This window comes from Corapipo altera, unplaced genomic scaffold, assembly GCF_003945725.1.
Source record: "Corapipo altera isolate COAL_440 unplaced genomic scaffold, ASM394572v1 65, whole genome shotgun sequence".
NCBI classification, from domain to species: Eukaryota; Metazoa; Chordata; class Aves; order Passeriformes; family Pipridae; genus Corapipo; species Corapipo altera.
In genome coordinates this window covers 6,961,499-6,984,173 of record NW_020884891.1, presented here as the reverse complement: position 1 = coordinate 6,984,173, position 22,675 = coordinate 6,961,499, and the positions used below count along the sequence as shown (strand labels likewise).

Genomic DNA, 22,675 nt, shown 5'->3' with positions numbered 1-22,675 from the left:
TCATTCTCAGTAGTGCAGATGACTTTTGTACAGTAATGACTCCTTGGAAAACTGCCACTAACTTTTTTTACTTGCTGCCTACATAGATTGCCTCAGTTTGGGGAAAAAATTTGATTTTTAGTTCACAGAAGCTAGTGATTTTTTTGATTTAGTTTCTAAGGCTTGCATGGTTGGGCATAGTTCTCCCTTGCTTGAACATTAGGCAGAGAGCTTATTTCCTCCTTATTAATTTCTTTCTTCCAAATTTGAGCAGTTGGTGAACTGGTAGTTTTGTTTGTAGCCTAGTTTGTAGGAACTACAGGCAAGTCATTTGACTGATTGAAATACACTGGGTTTATATAATCCTGCCTTTGGCTTCCGATACACTGAAGCCAATACTCATTTTTTTATTTGCACTCTGTTGTTTTCTGTGCAACAAATTTAAATGTTCATTTCTACGTACTTTTGCAGTTTTAAAAATACAAACTTGCTTTAAGAGAACTTAAATTTTAAAGCATGCAGGTTGATCCCAAGACTTCTTTAAGTGTTAAATCTATGAAGACAATATTTGCATTCTTGCTAGTATTAGAAAAACACCAGGTTAAAGGAAAATATTTTATGTTTGAGCTTATGTTCTGTAGTACATGAAAGAGGAGAATATTTTACCCATTCTCCAGAATCCTCAACTTTAGAGGAAAATCTTACTCTAGAATGCTTTAGCTGACTCTATTGTTTTATTACATTTAGCCATTATATGTAATTCAGAGAAGATCAGATGTATAATGGGAGCTAATTTTGGAATTCTTGCCATGCCATCTTTGCTTACAAATTTGATAATCATGGAACCAGGTGACAGCTTTTCTTTCAGGCTGCAGAATTTGGCAGCCACTTAGGCTGCAAAGCACTTAAACTGGTATGGAACAGACTTATATCTAGAATGCATATGTGTCCAGAAAAGGTAGGTCCAAAAAAAGACATCAATCCCTACCTGAAACAACTGCTATTGTGAATGCTTACAAAAGAAACACCTTCCTGAAAATACCTTAATTATTTGAATAAAGCTACTTTCTAAGGTCCAGTGTACTTTGCATTCTTTGGCCATATGTGGAAAATAATGATTATTCTGCTTGTTTTCAATGGATAATAATAATAGAATATAGTAGAGATAATGGTTTTAAGATGACAAATTATTTCTTTGTCACTTTTTTTGGTACTACAGTACGTATGGATGTAAAAGTAAATAAGTATTTACAAAAGGGAAATGAAAGATTCCTACTCTCCTCCAAAATCAAGTGGGTGCTTTGCACTGTGCTTTTCCTGCAGGGTTTTGACCAGCTGCGAGTGGAAGGTTTGCTTTGTGATGTGACGCTTGTTCCTGGAGATGGTGACGAGGTGTTCCCTGTTCACAGAGCAATGATGGCTTCTGCCAGTGATTACTTCAAGGCCATGTTCACAGGTGGGGGTTTTGTTAGAGTTACTGTCTCCAAGCTGCTGTCATTGGGACACTCAGACAGAAGTTCAGTGTTGTGTGTGAATCAGGACTGTAAACGACGTTATGGACTAATTAACTTTCTCTACTCTTGCATTTAAATTTTTAATTAAAATTTTTTAATTAAAATTTTAAATTATGTTTTAATTTTGTATAAGTTTATGAGATTATTTCAACCCCATCAAAATGATCACATAAATTTACCTGCCTGTCTTTTTCAGGGGGAATGAAGGAACAAGATTTAATGTGCATTAAGCTTCACGGTGTGAACAAAATAGGCCTAAAGAAGATCATTGATTTCATCTATACTGCAAAACTTTCCCTTAACATGGACAACCTTCAGGACACTCTGGAAGCTGCCAGTTTTTTGCAGATTTTACCTGTTTTGGACTTCTGTAAAGTGTTTCTTATCTCTGGGGTAAGACTACTTGTTTCCCATTTACAATGATTAATGCCTTGGTATGTGGGGGTTTCTTTTATAATGACATTGACCATGTAGTAGTCGAAGTTAAGTCTAAAACTTGCCACTATTCATAATTTGGATTCCCAGAGAACAAGTTTGCTGTGTTGTTTTCTTGAAAATCTTTTTTTTTCTGAGTGTTACGTACAGTGTCAGTTTGATGTAAGTGCAAGAGCTGTACCATCAAAGCAGTTCTGCCTGGAGAGACACTTTGGTGTTATTTGTAATGTTTCCTGGAGGTTTTCTAATGTTAATGTTAATTCATTATATACCTTACTAGAAATTTCATTTTACCTGTAACAGGGAGACTGGTGTGTTCCACACGAACTCATATTATATGGAATTCAGCTTTCTGATAGCCTGTAATGAGAAATAAAGAACCAGGTATTCCCATTGCTCTGCAGAGTACAGGCTTAAAAATGTGACCTCCCTAGTTGACATATACTACCAGGATTTCTGCAAAGAAGAGGACTCCAAGCTGGTAATAACAGCAATTTGTTTCATAAGGGAAGTGTTAGAGACATCTAGGGTCTATAATGTGCTGTTTTGCTTTTAATTTGGGAATATTTTCTAACTGGCTGATTCTCTGAGATTATTGCAATAATGTTTCATTAATCTTAATACTCTTCAATCCTACACCACCTATTTTATGTTGCTCAGTGGTTTTTTACCTTCCAAAATGAACACAGTATGCCTTTCCAGGGTTGACATTATTATAAATACCAGCTTGGGAAAAGGTCTTAGTGGTGTTCTAAATCAGGGATTTGGAGCGGGCTCCCGTTGATGGGAGGTGAGCCCCAGGGACATCATGTTGCCCTTTCCCCTTTCTGCCTAGGGCAGCTGCTTGTTTATTTTGCTTTCTAAGGGAAAGAGCATTTTTAATATTAAATAGTGTTATTTGGAATAATTTTTTTCATTGTTTAAAATGCTTGTTCTGTGAAGGTGCCTTCACTTATGATATCGACCTCAGTCACTGCTCTTGTTCAAGTAAAAAGGGTCTTGTTTGATACTACATTTTCAAAGAATCAGGAAGACTTTATTAATTCTCTTCATTTTATTGATTCTTTTTTTCTGGAAGGCTTTCATTTACACAAATGTCTAAGGAGACATAATTTCATTCATGGTGTAGCTCTAGAGGAAGTACAAAATTGAGGTTGTGCTGTTGACCTGGTTGTATTCTCCACATCCTTGTTTAAAGAAATTTTGAATGAACTTACTTTTGTTGGAACAAGAGTTGACTAGGAAATTGGGTTGTGTTTTTTTACTTTTTTAATTATCATATCTTAGCTTTACAAAGACTATTCCCCAGTTTCACTCTAGTTTTTGAAGGAGCATTTCTGTAATTTAAATGAGTATTCTAAGCAAGTCTTGAGCTGATTTCTACTGAAGATATCTGACTTGAGAGCAGCATCCATGACCTGATGTAAGCATTTCCAGACAAATGCTTATTTGTCTTTGAATTGTCTAGGGAGTCCATTATTAAAGAGATTATAGAAGTCAGTTTATGTAAGGCATACTGTAATTGTGTTAATTCATAAGAGGGTTTTGGAAGTATTTAGAAAGAAAAACAGAAGCTTAAGGTAACAGCTTAATTCATGTAACAAAAATAGTGAGACCTTCAAAGAATTGTATCTGTTGTAGTTGACTTGAAAGTGTTCTTTTATTTGCTCTGCATGTACACCTCTCCTGTCAAGTAACCCATTGCTGTGATAATCTTTGCTCTGTAGCCAAACAGACTCTGAGAAACACTGAAATACTTCCTAAGATGTTTTCAGTTTAACTCAGTTTTAAATATTTATAGCTGTACAATAGACTAGGACTACTCCTATGTTCACATCTAAATGAGGCATAATGTAATTAAAATTAATAAAAATGCCATGGAACTGTTTTCAGAGTAGTGAGTGCTAGAGAGCACACAGGAGTGATTTTGCAAAAGTAGGAGTAGTGTACAAAATGGAGAAAGATGAGAAACCTGTCCAAGTAAATTACAACACTCAGGGGAAAATCACAGGGTAATGGGGAAGGGGGTGTTGTACTGTAATTAAAGACAACATTCCGAAACATTGAAAATGAATGTTTTGGCTGTACTTGCTTAAATAAAATTTATTCCTTCCATAATTCTGTGCTTTAGAGTTTTGTAACAACTAGCAAATTGTCAAATATTGAGGGCTTAATACTTGGAAGTCCTGTCTTGTCAAAAGAACTTGGTTATCTGAGGATGGAGCAAGATAATCTGTTTTGTGGGAGCGTGGGATTTAATGCTGGGACCAGCTCTGCCAGCCACCAGAAATTTACCTTTTGTTATTTAGGGGTATGATTGATTCCACTTTCTGAGCTGGTCAAATTTCTTTGCTGTTTTTTCCTGGCTTCTGTGTATGGGAGCCCACAGAAAAATTGAGGGTTTCAGGGGTATGTGAGCTCTTTTAAACTTCCACTCTTTGAAACACTGTGTTAAGTGCTTCAATGTCTAACGGTCATTGAAACAAAACAAAGTTAGGCACCCAAATGTTTTGTGGTACTGGGCTTCAGAGCTTGACTTTCTGTGCATGTTATTTCTGAGCTTCTCTCAGAAATATGCTTGCAATCGTTTTGCTGTGTCCAGTTTTGTAGTATTTATAGTCCATTAAGTTTTTATGACAGCTTGGGTAGTGATTGCTTCAAAATTTCAAAGAATTAAGTGAACCACATTCTCAAGAAAGTACTTTGGCTTTTGCATTGGGATTTTCAGGCTGTAATAATACAGTGCTGTGCTTGACCTTTCTTTTTTGAAAAGCTTTTTAGTATTTTGTGCAACTTCTGCTTTGTAATAACAATTGCAATGAGTAACACGAATGAGTGTCTCTGCTCAGGAGTCAAAGACCACATAAAATAGAATTTATTTAAATAAAATTTTCAACTCCTTATGGAGCTGCTTAGCTGTTTATGGCTTTTAGGTCTTTCTGTGTGAGTATTTTTACTAGTTACTGGATACACTGTACAACCAGTCTTATATTTTCATCTGATATTTCCATTCCTCCTGTTCACTTTGGTGGGATTTCCAGAAGTTACACTTGATGAGCTCCTGATTGACTGACTTTCATACAGAACCATTTCCATACCTCTCATAAGTAGCATAGCATGTCAGACCTTTTTTTTTTTTTTCAACACTTGAGTAACTGAAGTACTTAAGTGTTTAAGTAGCATTGCTGTACTTACTCTCTGTCCAATTTCAAATATTTAAGTAAAAGTAGCTATTGCATTACATTCTATTGAAGGTTTTTGTGGGGTTTTTTTTGGCTCAGGATATAAGAATGTATAGAATATATGTATTTTTATGACTGTTAAATCTTTGCAATATAATTTAGCCTGGTACATTGATCATTATCTTAGAACATGGTAAAGAGGGTAATAGTAATTTTGCCAGGGAAAGTAACTTTTAAGAAAATATTTGTTTTGGCACCCTCATCTGAGGTGAATGGTGGAATTTGTTAGCGAGCCAAATGTGGTGCACAATTTCATAAGCATAATGGGAAGTTCTTGCAATCATATATGAAAAATCCCAACCCTGAGTGCAGTACAGTTCCAGTGGATTAATAAAGGCACTGTAAGGTAATTTTACTGAGAATTTTGGGGTGACTGGAATCTGCTCATATCATGTTCATCAGTCATTAACAGTGTGTAATGTGTCAATAAATGTCTCAAATGTAAGAATTCCAGGAATATATTCAATTGCATTGATTTACAGTGTAACATAACTATGATAATACATAACTCGATGCATGCTGGGCACTTGGTAAGTGTCAGAGTGTCTGCAATGACTCCAAATACTTCACTGCAACCTGAACCCCATGTACCAATGGGGTTTTGTATGGGTTTTGCTTTGATCTTTTAACTTCAAGCATGCCTTTTCAGTGGGCAATATCTTACCTTCACATGGAGGAAGTGCTGCCTCTCTGTATTTTGATGCCAGTAAATGTATTCCAAAGGGATTTTTAAATACAATAACTGTATACCAAGAGTTAAGATTTGTGCTATGCTGCAATTGAGCTGTTTGTGATTTTTCCATTGCTTAATTTTTTTATTATACAACTGGACAGAAATTTTAGAAGTAAGAATGTCTTGTTTCATTTACTTAATTTATGGCGTGGTGTTACTTCCATTATGCAATTAATTTATGTAAATTAAAAATTTAGGATTCATCCTTAGGAAATGTACAGAAATTAGAATCATAGAATGACTTGGGTTAGAAGGGACCTTAAAGATGACCTAGTTCCAACCCCCCTGCCATAGGCAGGGACACCTTTTACTAGACCAGGTTGCTCAGAGCCCTGTCCAACCTGGCCTTGAACACTTCCAGGGATGGAGAATCCACAACTTCTATGAACAACCTGTTTGGTACTGACTCTAAAAAACAGTCAGAGAATGTTTTATAGGCCACTACCTGTTGGTGTGATTACATTTTTATATAAACAATGTGGTCTGTCTTGTAATAATAAAATAATTTCCAGGTATCCATTGCACATATAGTTTCATAATAGAACTCTTGAGAGTCCACTGCACCTTCATCTTACAGATAGGATCTGATTACAGGGTTACTGTTCCTGGAGATGAAGAATAAGGTTTGGAACCTTTGAGTGTATGAAGGCATTTCAAAATGTGTGAATGAAGACTTTGGATAACCACAGATCTTAACTCCAGGGCAAGTTAGATCAGTTTCTAGTGAATTAAGATAATCTCCTATTCCTGTACTCATTAGACATTTGAATTGTCTGGTATTAAAGGGCAATGATCAGATTGAGTTATACAGCATTAAAATCTTGTAATCTCTGTCATGACCAGAAGGTCATTTGAAGGTTTTTGAAATCTTAGGTTGCAGTCAGGTCATAGTCCTCAATCTTTATAATCTTTTTAAAAATAACCATGAGATTCGGAAGCTTAAATTCTTTTGGCATTACAAGTATAATGAGAATCACAAAGTCGTGGAAATGGTTGACACTGAGTAGGACTGACATGCACAGAGACTAGAAAGCATGTGTAAATGAAACTTGAATTGCAGTAAGGTTTGAATGCAAAAAAAGCTGCAATTCTCAGCAAGAAGCGTTTGATTGACTTGCTTTGCACATGTAGCACGGAGTTTGATGAAATTAATTGACTGGATTCTCTGGAAACCCACTTTAAGTTACACCCCATGCCTGACATGTTTCTTCCTCCCTCTGCCTTGGATCCCAAGTGACCTCAGAAATTTAGGAACCAAAGACATGAGAAACGTAGATTCAGGAACAGTGTAAAATAGATGTTTATCAAGATATGGTCACTCAAGTGTTGAATTAAAGTAGGGTGTGATCCATACTGTTATAGCATTTAATGCAGTGGGTAATTTTAGGGGAAATCCTAGGTTCATTCTTAAAAAAAATTATATATATATATATATATATGAAATAAAGTTACTACCTTTGTCATATTTTTTATATGTATTTAATTTTGAACACAGTTTGTATGAGGACAGCCTTGATTTATTAAAGATCCATTTTTGTTTGTTTTGAAGGAATGTATTCATAGGATTGAACACTGTAAATAAAGTGTCTGAAATATGTGGCATAGGTGGGGTAGCTGTACCATTCTCTTTGGTTTCATTATGCCAATACAGTTTTAATAATGTTTAAAAGTCTAAGTGTTAAAAGTTTAAATGTCTAATGGTAAGATTTCTGCATTGTTCTCTGTAACCTTGGGCTGATCACCTCTCCCTTAACTGTATTTTCCACATGTCTTTCTTACAGAGATGTTTTCAGAGTTTTTCAAAGACGAAGTGCTGTATGATTGCTATGCATAGTCATTGTATAATGTATTTGGCACAATATATGCCATCTGCTTGTTACTTGTCTCATTTCTTTCTTCAAAATAAGAAATAAATTGAGTCTCCCCTTGCAGTCATGAATATATACATCACATTGAATATTTATATGCTCATGTGTAAATCACCCTGAGCATTGTGAAATGATGAAATATTGCTGATTCTACAGTATTCATTAAATTTTACATTATCATTTAGACATCAAATTAAGAAAGTGTTTTGATTCCTTTTTCTGTTTACTTAATAGGTTTCGTTGGAAAACTGTGTTGAGGTTGGGCGAATTGCCAACACATACAATCTCACAGAAGTGGATAAATATGTTAATAACTTCATCCTGAAGAACTTCCCTGCATTATTAAGTACTGGTGAATTCGTGAAACTCCCCTTTGAACGTCTTGCCTTTGTGCTTTCAAGTAATAGCCTTAAGCACTGCACTGAACTTGAACTCTTCAAGGCGGCTTGTCGCTGGCTGCGCTACGAGGAGCCTCGGATGGAGTACGCTGCGAAGCTAATGAAGAACATCAGGTTTCCACTGATGACACCCAATGATCTTATTAACTACGTTCAAACAGTGGACTTCATGAGAACTGACAACACCTGTGTCAACTTGCTTTTGGAAGCCAGCAACTACCAAATGATGCCATACATGCAGCCGGTGATGCAGTCGGAGAGAACGGCCATTCGGTCGGACAGCACGCACTTGGTGACGTTGGGGGGAGTGCTGAGGCAGCAGCTGGTTGTCAGCAAGGAGTTACGGATGTACGACGAGAAGGCCCACGAATGGAAATCCTTGGCTCCCATGGATGCACCGAGGTACCAGCACGGCATCGCCGTGATCGGAAACTTTCTTTACGTGGTCGGGGGCCAGAGCAATTACGACACGAAAGGAAAGACGGCGGTTGACACGGTCTTCAGGTTTGACCCTCGCTACAACAAGTGGATGCAAGTCGCGTCTTTAAATGAGAAGCGGACCTTCTTCCACCTAAGTGCCCTCAAAGGACATTTGTATGCAGTCGGCGGTCGAAATGCAGCGGGTGAACTAGGTGAGTTCTCCTGGAGCCGGCCTCTTGCCTCGTGTCTTGGGCCTTGAAGGGTGGAAAGGAAACAAGTTGAAGTCATTGGCGTGCAGCTTCTTTCTGGAAATACTGCAAATGCAGAGGGAAATTTGTCTGGGTAGCATTAGAAGTTAATTTTAGAAGGGATTCTACAAAAAAAAAAAAAAGTCCAAATGCATTTATCTTGTGTAGTGATGCACGACATCCAATGTCTTTGCCCTTACCATCAAACATGAAATAAGCATGTATGTGTGCAAGTGTGGTGGTATATAAATGCAATTATAAAAAAAAAAAAAATCATTAGTTGAGAAACAAAACCCACTCTTAAGGGATACATGAGTAACTGAAACTTGCTGTTCAATGAAAGTTACATTTTAAAAGACACAAATTTTCTGGATCAGTAATTTGAAATACTAAGGGTTTTTTGCTGCTGCTTTTTTATTTTTTAAGTGGAGTAATGACAGTGATTTCTTTCACTCAGAGACCAGTGAGATTCATTTATTCTGACATTCTGGGCGTTTTAAGTATTTAATTTGTTACATTTTGTGAGTACATAGTTAACTTACTTGTATGTATGACTCTCCTGCTGCCTCCTGTTTTTCTTCCCCCTTGCAAATGATAATTCATTTCACTTGACATATAAAAAAAGAAAAAAATCAATTTATGGGAAATAAGATGGTTGGAAAGAACAAATACATGGTAACTTTTAATTTAGCAAAAGTCTGCAAAGGATGACCTGTATTAATCCATTGCTTTGTGCAAAGCCACAGTGGTTAGTATTTAGTCAAGTCTGGGGGAGTGCACTCAATTGTACATTTGTCTGTGCTTTAAAATTGAAATATTACAGTGATAATGCTTGGAATAATTTAGCATAATATTGCATCTCAACCAGATGTAACATTTCATTATTTTGTTAGCTGCTTTCAGTCCAGTACTCAGCTGGGTCTTGTCAAGTCTTTCTGGCAGTATCTCTTACTGCTAGGATTTGCTTTTTGGACATGCACAGGTATCTTTAAGTGCAATGAGAAACATTTTTAATTGAAACAATACTAAATCTAATTTCTACTGCAGCATCTGTGATTTTTTTAATTAATGCATCTCAGTTATTTACATACACACTTTCTCTTTCATGATCATGTTGCAAACTTTCTGAGGAAACATACAGTACATTGCTTCCATCACACAAAACTGGGCTGGGTTTGCTAGAAGCTTAAAATCCGTTCTAATCTTTGATAAAATGGGACATTTAAAAATGCCTCCTGTTTCCAAAAAAGATGGGAAGCTGTTTTGCAATAATTTGTTTTCCTTAGACAGCCATTTTCTGATGCAGATCATGAGGTTTTCAGAGTTTTTCCTACATGTCACTTTATTTACCTGAAAATACATTCTAAACAAGCTTAATAGCCTGTAAAAGGCCAAATGTACAAACTAACATGTATTGACATTTTTCTTGAGTATCAGAAAACCTGAAAAATAGCTTCAGTGAGCTATTTTCTAATGGTGTGAATTAATAGTGGATAATCAGATTGCTGACCTTGTGCACTGTACCATCTCAGCAGAGTAGGGTTATAAGAATGTCAGTGAAAAAGTTGCAAGTCTAACCAAATCAATGTGAAATAACGCTGTCACTAAGCCAGTGCAAGCTGTGTGTGCAGCAGGCTTTAAGTGCAGTGTTCCCTTAAATTAGATCAAGCAGTATCATTCTGCTGACCTCAACTCTTCTGCAGCTTTAATTAAAATACAAAATTTATCACCTATATAAAATCTTCTGTAAAGATATCATTAAAATGCTGCAGCGATTTCCACACAGACTTGAAAAATGTCATTGGATCATTCTGTGGGAAGAACACTCTAAATGCTAAATATTGTAGCTGTCTGATGCTTTGATTTGGGCTTCAGTTTCTTTTCTTGTTAATTGTGAGGCAAGTCACTTTTCATTTTCATGTTTCTTTCATAAACCTTGACAGCCAAAAGATGAAATCCAGCTTAAACTTCCCATTCTCTTCAGATGAGAAAAACTCTCAGGCATTTCATAGAAGAGAAGGTCAAACGTGTGTTGGACAGGTATTAAAGAAGTTGCCCTTGGGTTCAAACTAATTTCAATCTGTTGTTAGAGAGGAAAAATTCCCCAAACCAGAATTCAACTTTCTGGAAGATCAGCTCTTATGGAAAAGGGCCAAAAGATTAAAGTTACTAAAATGAATTTTTTTTTTCCTCCTGACATTCACTGGAATAGAAAGTGTACTTTTTTGAAGCTTTCTATCGGGCCTTATCAAAACAGTTTTCAGATGTTTCATCTTCTGAGAACTTTGTAAATGCCACTTTCTACCTCAGCAGTATGTGCCTTAGTGTAATAACCAGCTACTGTTTTCCCAATGCATGCCACTGAGAAAAGTTTGGTTCATTGGTGAGGACAAGTGAATTTCCAGGTGTGTGGTTACATGCATTGCAACGTGGTAAATATATACTTGAAACGTCCTGAATTACAATTCAGATTTTTCAGCTGTATAACAACTTAGGGCTGTGCAGAAACATGCACATAATTCTGGTTGGTTCTCTTAGAGTGGCAAAGCTGGCACCTGCTAAAGGTATTCCCAGAACAGAAGGCAGGGAGAACAGCACTTTGGCACAAGGAGGAGCCCAGCCTGGAGAAGGCAGGTGTGCAAAAGACAAGACTTCTTGGAAAAGGAGGCAAAGGGAAAACCAGGTGTGACTCACTGAGATACTCATGAATCAGAGCACATTGGTAACTTCCAGCTGTGCTGTTGTGCAGAGTATTGGAGACTGTTTTCTCTTCTCAGACAAGCAGATTTTTGTAGCTCATTTCAAGAGCTCAGTTGTGATGCTTGATGGCAGAAGCTGTGCCTGTAAGTACTAGAAAACTTGTGCATTTAGGTATTTTGGAATATTTCAGGCTCTGCTGTTGATGGGCTTGAGTGGAGTTTGAGATTTTTATATATGGGCTTTACCTAAGCACCTTAGGGGATGTTGAGTTGTGACTAAACCACAGATTCATTGATACTTTGATCACCATGCTGCAGTGAAGATGGAAAGAGAAGACTTGTAGTCCAGGCAGGACTTGTTCTTCTGACCCTCTGCCCATCAAGTTGGAAGGCATTTATTTTCCAGGTGCCCTCTATGATGCTGAACCCTCCTTGTTTATGTAAAAACTTCTCCTGTGAGTCTATATTTTAATTATAACTATGTACTAAAAAAATATATTTTAAATGTTTTTGATTAAGGATATAAGCATCATTACCCATTTGGGCTGTTTACTGTGAGTAGTAATGTGAATATCAAATTAAATGTCAACTGGAGGACCTCTTGCATAGGGGCTTATTTTGAAGTGGCTCCTTTCTATTCTAGGACAAAATCAGTCAGGAACTCTTTAACCAAGTCATCTTTGAGTTGTACAGAAACCAGCTGTATTATAGAAATTATGTAACAAAATTAAGAATCACACAGTTGCTAAGTGCTGCTGTAATAAACCTCAGGACACAGTAGATGCTACTGACAGAGAAGTGCTAAATATCTGTATACTCCTCAAATAGCATCACAGATGGCACCATAAAATGAGTGCGAGCTGAGCATCCCTTGGGACTGCCAAAGCTTTGTGTCTTTTTGAGATTGCTTAATTCTATTAAAACAAGGCTTGTCTTGCCTGGATTATGGTAATGAACACATCAGAAGTTCTACTGTTAAACATAAATAAAGTCTGGTTTGAATCATTCATGCCGTTGAAAGAATAAATCCATCAGTCTCATGCTTTATAGGTTATATACTTAGGTTCAGTAATGTAGCAGGATTTGAGTGTTTTGTGAACTGTGCTCTGCCTGGAGACTTTGTAGAGAACATCCTGATGCCTCCCTTAAATTGATGGACACCTTTAATAACTGGAATTTTGAATATTTTTTTCTTTTCAGTGCAGAGGGATATCTTTTCAGTGCAGAGAAATTGAATGACCTTGCGAGGTAACAGGGAAACAACTACACCAATCAATCAAACAAGAGTAGGGCTTTTCAGCTGGAAAGTGATTAACTTTGTTCTAGAGCACAGTAAATGTGAGATTTGAGTTGGAATAGTTTGCCTGAAATACCATCAAACAGTACTTTAGCTGTACTGGGAATGTTCGAGAGAATTTTAAAGACACATCAGGACGTAAGGGATCTTGGACTGAACATCCTCCCTTCTCAGATAACTAATATCTTTACAACTTGGTGATAGTGATGGCAGTAATGTGTACCGATTTCTGCATGTTCTGTTTTCTCTTGCTGAAGTGATTTTTTGGCTACGGCTTCTCTCTTAAATGCAGTCCATAGTGCAGAGTGGGATAAAACCGTCCAATGCTGGATGTCACGTTCATCTGGGTGCTGCTGGCTTTGTGATTGCTTTGCACGTACTCTGCTCTCCCGGTCCCAGTGTGTTAGAAATCCAGGTTCCTCACCTCAGCACAGAGTTGAAGCACCATGGGAAAGAGGATGCCTTTGTTTTTGTGAAAGCAAGTAGAATGATGAGCAGCAGGTCGGAAGGGTCTACTGTCAGGGTGGAAATGGGACAGCTATAATTACCCATCAAATCTTTTTTTTTTCTGGTTTTGAAATTTCCGCACATCTTTGCTTCTGATTGCTAAATGGAGCAGAGTAGAAAGGAGCTTTCCTTTTTAGAAAAGAATATTGGAATGGATGGATTCATTTTTACCAGAGTGAGCATGGGTTTATTTGGAGATTGGGCAAATACTGCATGTGGTGTCAAGTTGCAGTACAGAGAAATACAACTCATAGATTTATATATATTTAATAGTATAACTTCTGATGTGTTCATTACCATAATCCAGGCAAAGGATATTTTTAGGACAGCTTGGAGTTAGGTTGAGTTGCCTGTTAATCACTGTATAAGTGCTTCTGTTTAATGTTCTTTACTGACCTGGCCACTACTGCTAATTCTGCAGGCTTAGACTAACACTAACTACATTCTGCCTTTAAAATGGCAAGTTTCTCAGGTTCTGTTTTTTTGTTGTTGTTGTTTCTTTCAGTAGGTGCATAATCCTGGACTGTTAAATTACCATCACTGATTCCATAGAGCTGACTCAGATTTTCTAGCCTTGATTCAATAAAAAACATTTTCTAGAACATGTAAATTACCACTTCTGAAGACAGATTCATTTTATGTGTGAATTGTTCATAAACATCTCTCTTCAGAGATTAAGCATTGTATAACAGGCATTAGAATCTCATTCTCAATTTTAATTATTTAAAATGAGATTTAATTTGTCTTTAAGATAATTATTCAGAATTGCTCTGTGCATCATCAGGTCAGTATATTACAGGATTTTGGAGGCTCTCCTGCCCCTCCAATCACATTGTACTATTCAAACTGCCAGTTCCTACAGCCTGCACCATTATTGAATCTGTTTTCTGTTTGTATTCTCTGTATTTACTGCACAGCCCTTTCCCTGCAACCTGCCTCTCTCCCATCCTACTTGGAAGAGAGGATTCCTTCTCAGCAATGCATTCTGCAAGGACTCCTGGGTACTGGGTTTCTTTTTAACTTAGTACTATCCTCTGTGATTTCTGATCTGATAAATCCTTTGATCATTTTAACATTTCAGTTCGCAAAGAAAACTGCACAAATGGAACTGTGTATTGACACAGGCACTCCTCTCCTTTCCAGATTCAGGGATGTTTCATCTTGTATTTTTTTAAAGCCTGGCTTTTGTAAACTGTTTGGTTTAGTGACTTCCATATGCTGTGCTGTATTTTGCTGTGCAAGTACTTAATAAAACACTAGACAATAGAAAATTAGTCAACAAGGGACAGAGCGTACTCTCAGATGGTACAGACTTGGGAGGAGTGACTGGAACAGTTAGAGGATTGCTGTCATTCAGCAAGGCCAGGACACGCTGTAGAGGAGCCTAATGAAGTTCAGTACAGGCACCAGCACAGGCTGGGGGCTGACCTGCTGGGAAACAAGTCTGTGGAGAAGGACCTGAGAGTCCTGGTAGACAAAAAGCTGTCCATGAGCCAGCAGTGTGCCCTGGGGGACAAGAATGCCAAGGGTATCCTGGGGTACAATAGGAAGAGAATGAGTTCACATCAAGTTGAGAGAGATGATGATTCTGCTCCTCTGCTCAGCCCTGGTGAGGCCACATCTGGACTGCTGTGTCCAGTTATAGGCTCTCCAGTACAAAGAAGACAAGGAACTACTGGAGAGGGTCCAGTGGAGGGCTAGGAAGATGAGTGAACTGGAGCATCTGTCTTATGAGGAAACGTGAGGGAGCTGGGTTCAGCCCAGAGAAGAGAAGACTGAGAGGGGATTTTATCAATGCACACAAATATCTGAAGGACAGATCTCAAGAGGATGGGAGCAGACTCTTTTCAGTGGTGCCCAGTGACATGACAAGGGGCAAGGGGCACAAATTTATATTTGGAAAGTTCCATCTGAATAGGATGAGAAAATTCTTTACTGTGAGGGTGACAGAGCACTGGAGCAGGCTGCCCAGGGAGATTGTGGAGTCTCCTTCTCTGGGAATATTCAAAACCCAACCGAGCACAGTCTTGTGCAACCTGCTCTGGGTGGCCCTGCTTTAGCAGGGGGGTTGGACTAGATGTTCTCCAGACATCCCTTCCAACCTCAACCCATTCTGTGATTCTGTGATAAAGCTCAATAATTCCCTTGACACTTTCTCAGCTGAACGGTGTTTCTTGTGGGTGCTTCCTCTGTTTATGAGTTTCTGCCACTGCACTGTACTCAATACTAAAATGCCACAATGGCTTCAACACTTTTATGTTGTCATTTGTTTCCAACAGCCACTGTGGAATGTTACAATCCCAGAATGAATGAATGGAGCTACGTCGCAAAAATGAATGAACCCCACTATGGTCACGCTGGAACTGTGTATGGGGGATTAATGTATATTTCAGGTAAATAATTCCTATGACATTATGTCTATGAAACAATTGCTTATCTAACCTTTTCTATTTCAGTGGGAGACAATAAAAATTTATCTGTGGTTGCAGTAGGTTTGTTGTACTATAAGTACTGATGCAATTTCACATGAAGGCAGTTAAATAACATACATACTGCAGGCTCTGACAAAATTATTTTAGATAATATTATGCATTTTCATAGTAATTGACAGTTCTGAATTCTAAAGCAGTTATTCACTTTAACTATCAGAATACAGTTTTTGTAGCAATGGCACAGATATACATTTATATAGCAATATAATTAAATATAATATTATATATATTTTATATAATAAAATTATACTATAGCAGTATAATTGAACGCATCCTCTTTGGAAAGCATTGAAAATTTTATTACTTTAAAGAAGAACATTTGCCTTCATTGAGCTAATGGAAAATAAGTTTTCATGGAATCACAGTATGTGAATGATGTCTGTACTTTCACTGGTCTTTCATTTGGAATATGCTCAGTCCTGTACGTCACCAAGGTTATAGTTTCATTCCATTTTTTTTCCAAAGTAGGGCAATAGGTTGTCTGATAATATGGTACCTTCTCAATTTTTAAAGAAGATTCAATCTGTCTGTCAGTGATCACTACAGAGATCATAGGCTTATGTATATTCTACTACTGAAATTTTAAGGGATGTCCTCTTAAGAACTAAGATGAAATTCAGGGCAAGAGGTGGGACAAGGTTGCTTAGCTGACAAGAACTGGTGGGGAAATGTGCTGGAGCAGCTTGATCCTTGGGGTATCTTAAATTAGGGGGCCTTGTGCCAGTAAACTAGGAGGGATTTATTTTAAAATTTACTGTCAGGTACAGCTGCTGATTCTTCTGTGAGCATGTCCATTAAACTTCTAATTACTGTGCTGTTATCAGCACTTTTTTGCCCATTTTGCTTGTTTTACTGCAGGTAGCACATATATATGCTCTCTGCTGTGGTTTTTTTTCATGTAGATGCTGTGTATTTCCCCCAGGTTTTTCTTTTCCTTTGATCTGCTCCAAACACTTTTGGGACTGAAAATGTGAAGATTGCTTCCTTTGTCATTAGATGCTGTTCTTTCTGATGAGCTCCCACGCACTACTACTGCTATAGGTGTCATTAAGGGCCAAGGCTGGATAGTCCTATTTTTTTTCTGTATTTAGTTCTTACTGTCCAGCTGAAGAATTAAGTATTGTAGACACCATACCATCTCTGTCTGGTGATAATTCCATGTGGAATGGTTAGCCCAGCAAGAGATTGTTCAGTAGCAGTGCATTCTCTGCATACTTTTTGGACATCATATATAGTAGCATTATGGTCTTAAACCGTATATAATACGCCTGCAGTGCCTGAAATTGGTGTGACTGCTTTGAGACTTGTCTAGTGACCTTGTGGAAAAGTGGGATCTTTCATCCACTAACAGGAAATCATCCTGTGACTTCCCCTGAAGTTTTTCTCCACATGTTCTTGCAGAGAGCTATGAGAACGATAGAAATATAGAGGGAACCATAGACATCTGTTAAGAGAAGAATATTTGAAATCTATGTCCACTTTCTATTCACTTGAAGTTGATGAAAAAGGTTTTTTGATAAAATTCTGCTGTGTGATAGGACTGTTTAAAACACAATGGCATAGCAGCAAAATTTGAAAGGGAAATGGATTGCTGTTTTCTTGATGGTGAGAAACAAAACTAGCAAACTGAATGAATGTAAGCAAAGGTAATTTTGCCAAACTGAAGTGTGATCATGTGTAATAAACAGTAACAATCATGTGTAATAAAGTGTTGTGTGAGACATGGCTTCTGCCTGCCTGTGTTCATGTTTAAAGGAACAAGTGTCATTTGAAATTGAGTACATCTGTGATAGTGAAGAAGTTTTAAGGAAGATGGAATTATTTCACTAAAATGTTTCTTTGGGGGGGGGAGCTGTTACTTAATGCTTATTATTAGAGTGAGCACTACTCTAACATATGTTTTGTCTCTCTAGGGGGAATTACCCATGATACTTTCCAAAAGGAACTTATGTGTTTTGACCCTGACACAGACAAATGGACTCAGAAAGCTCCGATGACGACAGTCAGAGGTCTGCATTGCATGTGTACTGTAGGAGACAAGCTGTATGTTATTGGTGGAAATCACTTTAGAGGAACCAGTGATTATGATGATGTTCTAAGCTGTGAATATTACTCACCAACTCTAGACCAGTGGACTCCAATTGCTGCCATGTTACGTGGGCAAAGTGATGTTGGGGTTGCTGTCTTTGAAAATAAAATCTATGTTGTTGGAGGATATTCTTGGAATAATCGGTGCATGGTGGAAATAGTTCAGAAATATGATCCAGAAAAAGATGAGTGGCATAAAGTATTTGACCTCCCAGAATCCCTTGGTGGCATTCGAGCCTGCACTCTTACTGTTTTCCCACCGGAGGACAATTCAGGGTCACCGTCTAGAGAATCTCCTCTTTCAGCACCTTAGAACCATCCCTTGACTTATGATGTTGTAGTAACACCTTTGCACTGCATCATGGAGTCTGTTATTTTTCTTCAGTAGTTTCTGTTAGGCTTAGCCTACAGCATTTCGTACAATTACTGGGAAAAAAAAAAAAAAAAGACTTTGACATTACTTGTGCTGTTTGTTTGGCCTAGAATGTTTGTCAAGTGGTTAACAAAAAAGATGTACTCACCCGAGCCAAATGTTTAACAAATGAGAGGATATTGTCTATAAAATGTATGAACTAGGTACGTTATTAATGTTGTGTATTGGATGTGAGGTACCTTATAGCTTACATTTGGGAGCCCAATGAGTCAAATTTGAAGATTTTTGTATTGAACACGTTCTTTCACTAAATTTCATAGTTGAAATCATTTTTCCTTTCATTTTTGACTGCAGATGACAAGGGGAGGTAGACCACAACAATGTGAACTGTCCGAAGGTTGCCAAGGGGCCTGAGCTACCTCCCTCTTTTCACAGAGTATTTTTGACATATCTGTTTACCCACCTGACTTTGTGGGTGCTTTCAGAGCATATGAAGTTTCTTAGGCAGAGGGGAGAAATAAAATAATTTTAAAATATTAGCACTGTACAGGAAGCGGACCTTGTAGAGCCGGGAGTTTTTTTATAACATATATCGAGTGTTTTTCCTGAGTCAGTTGAATGATGCTTCAAATAAAACATTTTAAATACCTTTACATTTTTTAATTTTATTTTTTTTTCAGGAATTGGCTTCCGCTTGCATGGGAGCACACACTATTAACAAATGGGAATTCAGTGCAGTTGTATACTCTGTTGTATGCCTGTACTGAATAGAGGTAGTCAAGGGCTAGAAACAGTAACTTAAGCCACTGAATTTGACCAAATCGTTCCATCAGATCAAGTTTAATCTACCTTTTCTCCTTTGCTGTTGAGATAACTTGCATAATGTGTCCTCTGTATAGTCTCAGTTAATAAGGTTATTTAGCACAAAATGCAGCTTCAGCGAGAGAGCTGCTTTTGCTCAGTGAACTTGGACTACCACGTTTTACCTTCTTTTGTTCAATAAAACTTTTAACTGCAGTTACCCAGTCTAAGCTACCTCATTAATGTATTTGGTTTTCTTCCTCTGCCTCACTGTCTCCAGGATACACATTACGTATATCTGTGTGGGTAGATGAATTTGCCAGGAAACCAATGCAGAAGTGATCATGAATGGGTATTTTTGACCTACTTTTAAGAAACTATTTTGGTCTGATGTGTTCATTTTATTGTTAAGGACTGATGAGAACTATTACTTGGAGAACTGTTGCTTATGTATGCAGCCTTTTAAATTTACAGAAATCTTTATCTGCTCCTAAATACAGTCCACTGCTGACAAATTGCAGCTCTGATTATACCATCCTGCTTGTTCTTAACTTCCCATCTTATGTTACAAGTGGTTTTGCCAATGAGCACAGTCACAGGGGTATTCTCTGGGGAAAACTGTTTAAATCAGCTTATTTTATTGTGTTACCTGTTAACAATAACCAAGTAAAGCTTAATAAACTTTTGTTGGGAGTTTGCTATTTGTATTTTGTCCCTGCTTGATGCATCAAGCAGCAGCATTGCTATGGTGTCAGTTTTGGAAGTACTGATATTTATTCTTTATGCAGTTTACTAGTAATGATCACTGCCAAAATCTACATGTAAACTTTAGGGTTTGTGATTGTTTTGACTAAAATCAAAATTAATTCTTCCTCTTTAAGGTAATAAAATCTTAATTCTACTTGGCTGTGCAAGGTTGTTACAGGTGGAATAGTGACACCAGTGGATACTCTTGGAAAGTAGCCAGTGAAGATAAATTGACTCATCACCCTAAGAATACTCTTCTAATGCTGTGCAAAGCACTGGATAGGAAAATGTTGCTCTGTTGTTTAAGTAAGCCATTTTAAGTATGTTTAAGTATGTCACTCATTTAAGTGTCATGTGCTACTAATTTTTTTTCCTATCTCAGAGACCAAATTTTAGACCCTGCTTGAGCTTAAATCCTCTGAAATCCATATTCAGTTTCTCTTTTTTAATTAAACTGAAAAGTACTTGAAGGAGTTGCAGTTCCTTTTGGATAATGTAAATATATCCTGCTACTTGTATGCTGGGGATGAGGAGACACACTGTTTAAAAGTGAGTATCTTCACTGGCATTCTCTGTCTGGAAGAAGGTTAGAGTGGGTTCTAACCATTCTGAGATGGTCTGAAGTCAGGATGTCAGTTTTGTGTCTGAGCCTTGAATAGCCAGGAGCTGATATATGGCCACAATATAGAGATTTATTTTTTTTTTAGTGACTCATTATCTGTTACATGTGAAGTGGAAGAATTATTTTTGAACGTCATTTTGACATCACTGTTGGACACAACATAGTGGATTAAATGTAGTGCTTCAATCAAATTAATCCTTGAGGGTGTTTTTTTAATATCTCCCTCTGGATTAACGTGTTCATAATGACATTAGTTAACATTTACTCACCAGGACTGAAAAGCAAACATTCAAAGATTTGCCAAAAACTGCAAACTGTTTTTTTGCTGTAATGTAGTGTAAAATTACTTAATATTTATTGCATCTTTCTTAACTGTAGCATAAGAAATCCTTTCCATCTCTGAATCCACAGCTGTAGGTGTACATATGGATACAGCAAATACTCCATTTCCATTATCAGTAAGGCTGCCTGTATGAAGAGTGAGCTTATCTTGGTAACTAGAGCCAGCAGTGTCCACATGGTGACCAGCTGCCTCTTCTTTTCATAAATCTTGAAGTCTTTCATTCTGCAGTTATAGTACCTAAATAAGAAAAGCATCTGGATAAAAAGCAATTAGTAGATATTTGACTTGAAAGAAATTAAGACTACATGGTGTGCCAGCTGGGAGAGCCACGGGAGCTGTCTGCCCTCTCCCGATGATGGCAGACCCACACTGCGATCACAAAATTCGGTCAGACTTTGCTTTTTTGGTGCCCAATTAGCAGCAAATGCCACAAGTGCTTACTTCCATATACAACTCAGCAAAAAGCCCTGCTGACATCCCTGCAAAACACAACACTCTGACTGGAGACATCTGAGGTGACATTTCCTTTGTGCTGTGTTTTGAGATAGGACAGGAGCAATGGGGAAGAAGATTTGGGAAAACCCAGGTTACGTGAAGTTTCTTTACCCTGTCACATCAAAGAGTTGAGCATCTGCAGATATCCAGTTTTCAGGGGTTCCCTTTCCCTTAGAAAGTTGTGAAGTCCCAGAGCCTGGCCCCGGGAAAGCAATTTGTGGCAGGACCCAGCCTATCCTGGGGCATTTGCAGTCTTGGCGTTCTTGGGATAGTGGAGTTGTGCTGAAGGGATGAGCTCTGATGGCCTTTCTGAAAGTCCCTTGTGTGGAAGAATCACTTTACCTGTTCTCAGTGAGTTGTTTGCTCACAGTGTTATTTTTAAATTGCCCATTCTGTTTCTGAGGAGTGGAATCAGTCAGAAGCTCAATCCAGTAGTCTGGTTCTTTAATGGAATAATGGAAATCTTGGATTAGGGCAGTTTGCATACAGACAAATAGAATTTTCCCAAAGGCTTACAGTCTTAATCTGATGAGCTGGTTGGACATAAAAAAATAATTTGATGCCACAGCAATAAGTGCAGTACAAACATCTGGAGAAGTTTATAACCAAAGAATTGGAGATTATCTGATCTGGAAAGCACCTTTTTTTTTTTTAAGTTCACTCTACCTACTAGAATTGTTGTTCCTTCTTGGTTTGCCCTCCAGCTGGTAATTACCTCACCTTTACATTGTGGTCTGACTCTGCTGGTCACTAGTTTTTTAATCCCTCTGTTTTGTAGCTGACATCTCTGTTACTTCCCCTGCTCCTAATCAGAATCAATAAAACTGAAAAGCTTTTCTAGTGGCACAGTCCTTATGTCAGGGGACAAACTGCTGGCATGTAAGGTACTTCTTATAAATACATTCATAATTCAGCTTGTGCTTACTTGGAAATATACAGGCAGCTTTAAGCTGTGAAAGGTCTGTGTGTGTTGAAGGAGTAATGTGTGCCCCATTTCCTCCTGGCACCTGGTGTGTTGGGTTGTGGTTACCCAGAGATCTGGAGGGTGAGTCAAGCTCTCATGTAGCACTTTGTGCTCTCTAAGCTCTGTGAAAGTGTTCTTTACTTGCACACCATATGTAGCTTATCAGGTATTTTTTCTTTTGTATTTTAGTTTACCTGTGAATAATAGTTCTTTGTGTACAAATGTGGTCAGAAAAAAAAGTCTTAAAGTGCAGTGTTATGTATACTTTGCTTAATGATAACGTTTTTGGTCCTGTGAGTATTGCAGGACCCATTCAGCTGTGAAAAGGTGATTGCAGTTTTGAAAGCAAGCTAGGAAATTAGGATGGCTTTCCTGCCTGTCACCAGTTCACATGTTCTTGTCACCAGTCT

At 37.8% G+C, this 22,675-nt stretch overlaps 1 protein-coding gene across 7 annotated transcripts in view; it reads left to right on the top strand.

Moving 5' to 3' along the window:
* Positions 1–19,790, top strand: part of KLHL13 (kelch like family member 13) — an 80,141-nt gene extending 60,351 nt beyond the window's left edge. For 5 of the 7 annotated variants that reach the window (XM_027645279.1, XM_027645277.1, XM_027645278.1 and 2 more), the window contains 5 exons: positions 1,303–1,435; positions 1,690–1,886; positions 8,006–8,801; positions 15,620–15,733; positions 17,746–19,787. In XM_027645279.1, coding sequence (XP_027501080.1) covers positions 1,303–1,435; positions 1,690–1,886; positions 8,006–8,801; positions 15,620–15,733; positions 17,746–18,233 — 1,728 coding nt within the window. In that variant the 3' untranslated portion in view covers positions 18,234–19,787. Of the gene's footprint in view, positions 1–1,302; positions 1,436–1,689; positions 1,887–8,005; positions 8,802–15,619; positions 15,734–17,745 lie in introns of all 7 variants that reach the window. The other 2 variants (XM_027645280.1, XM_027645281.1) reach the window with 1 other exon arrangement.
* The last annotated feature ends 2,885 nt before the right edge of the window (positions 19,791–22,675 follow it).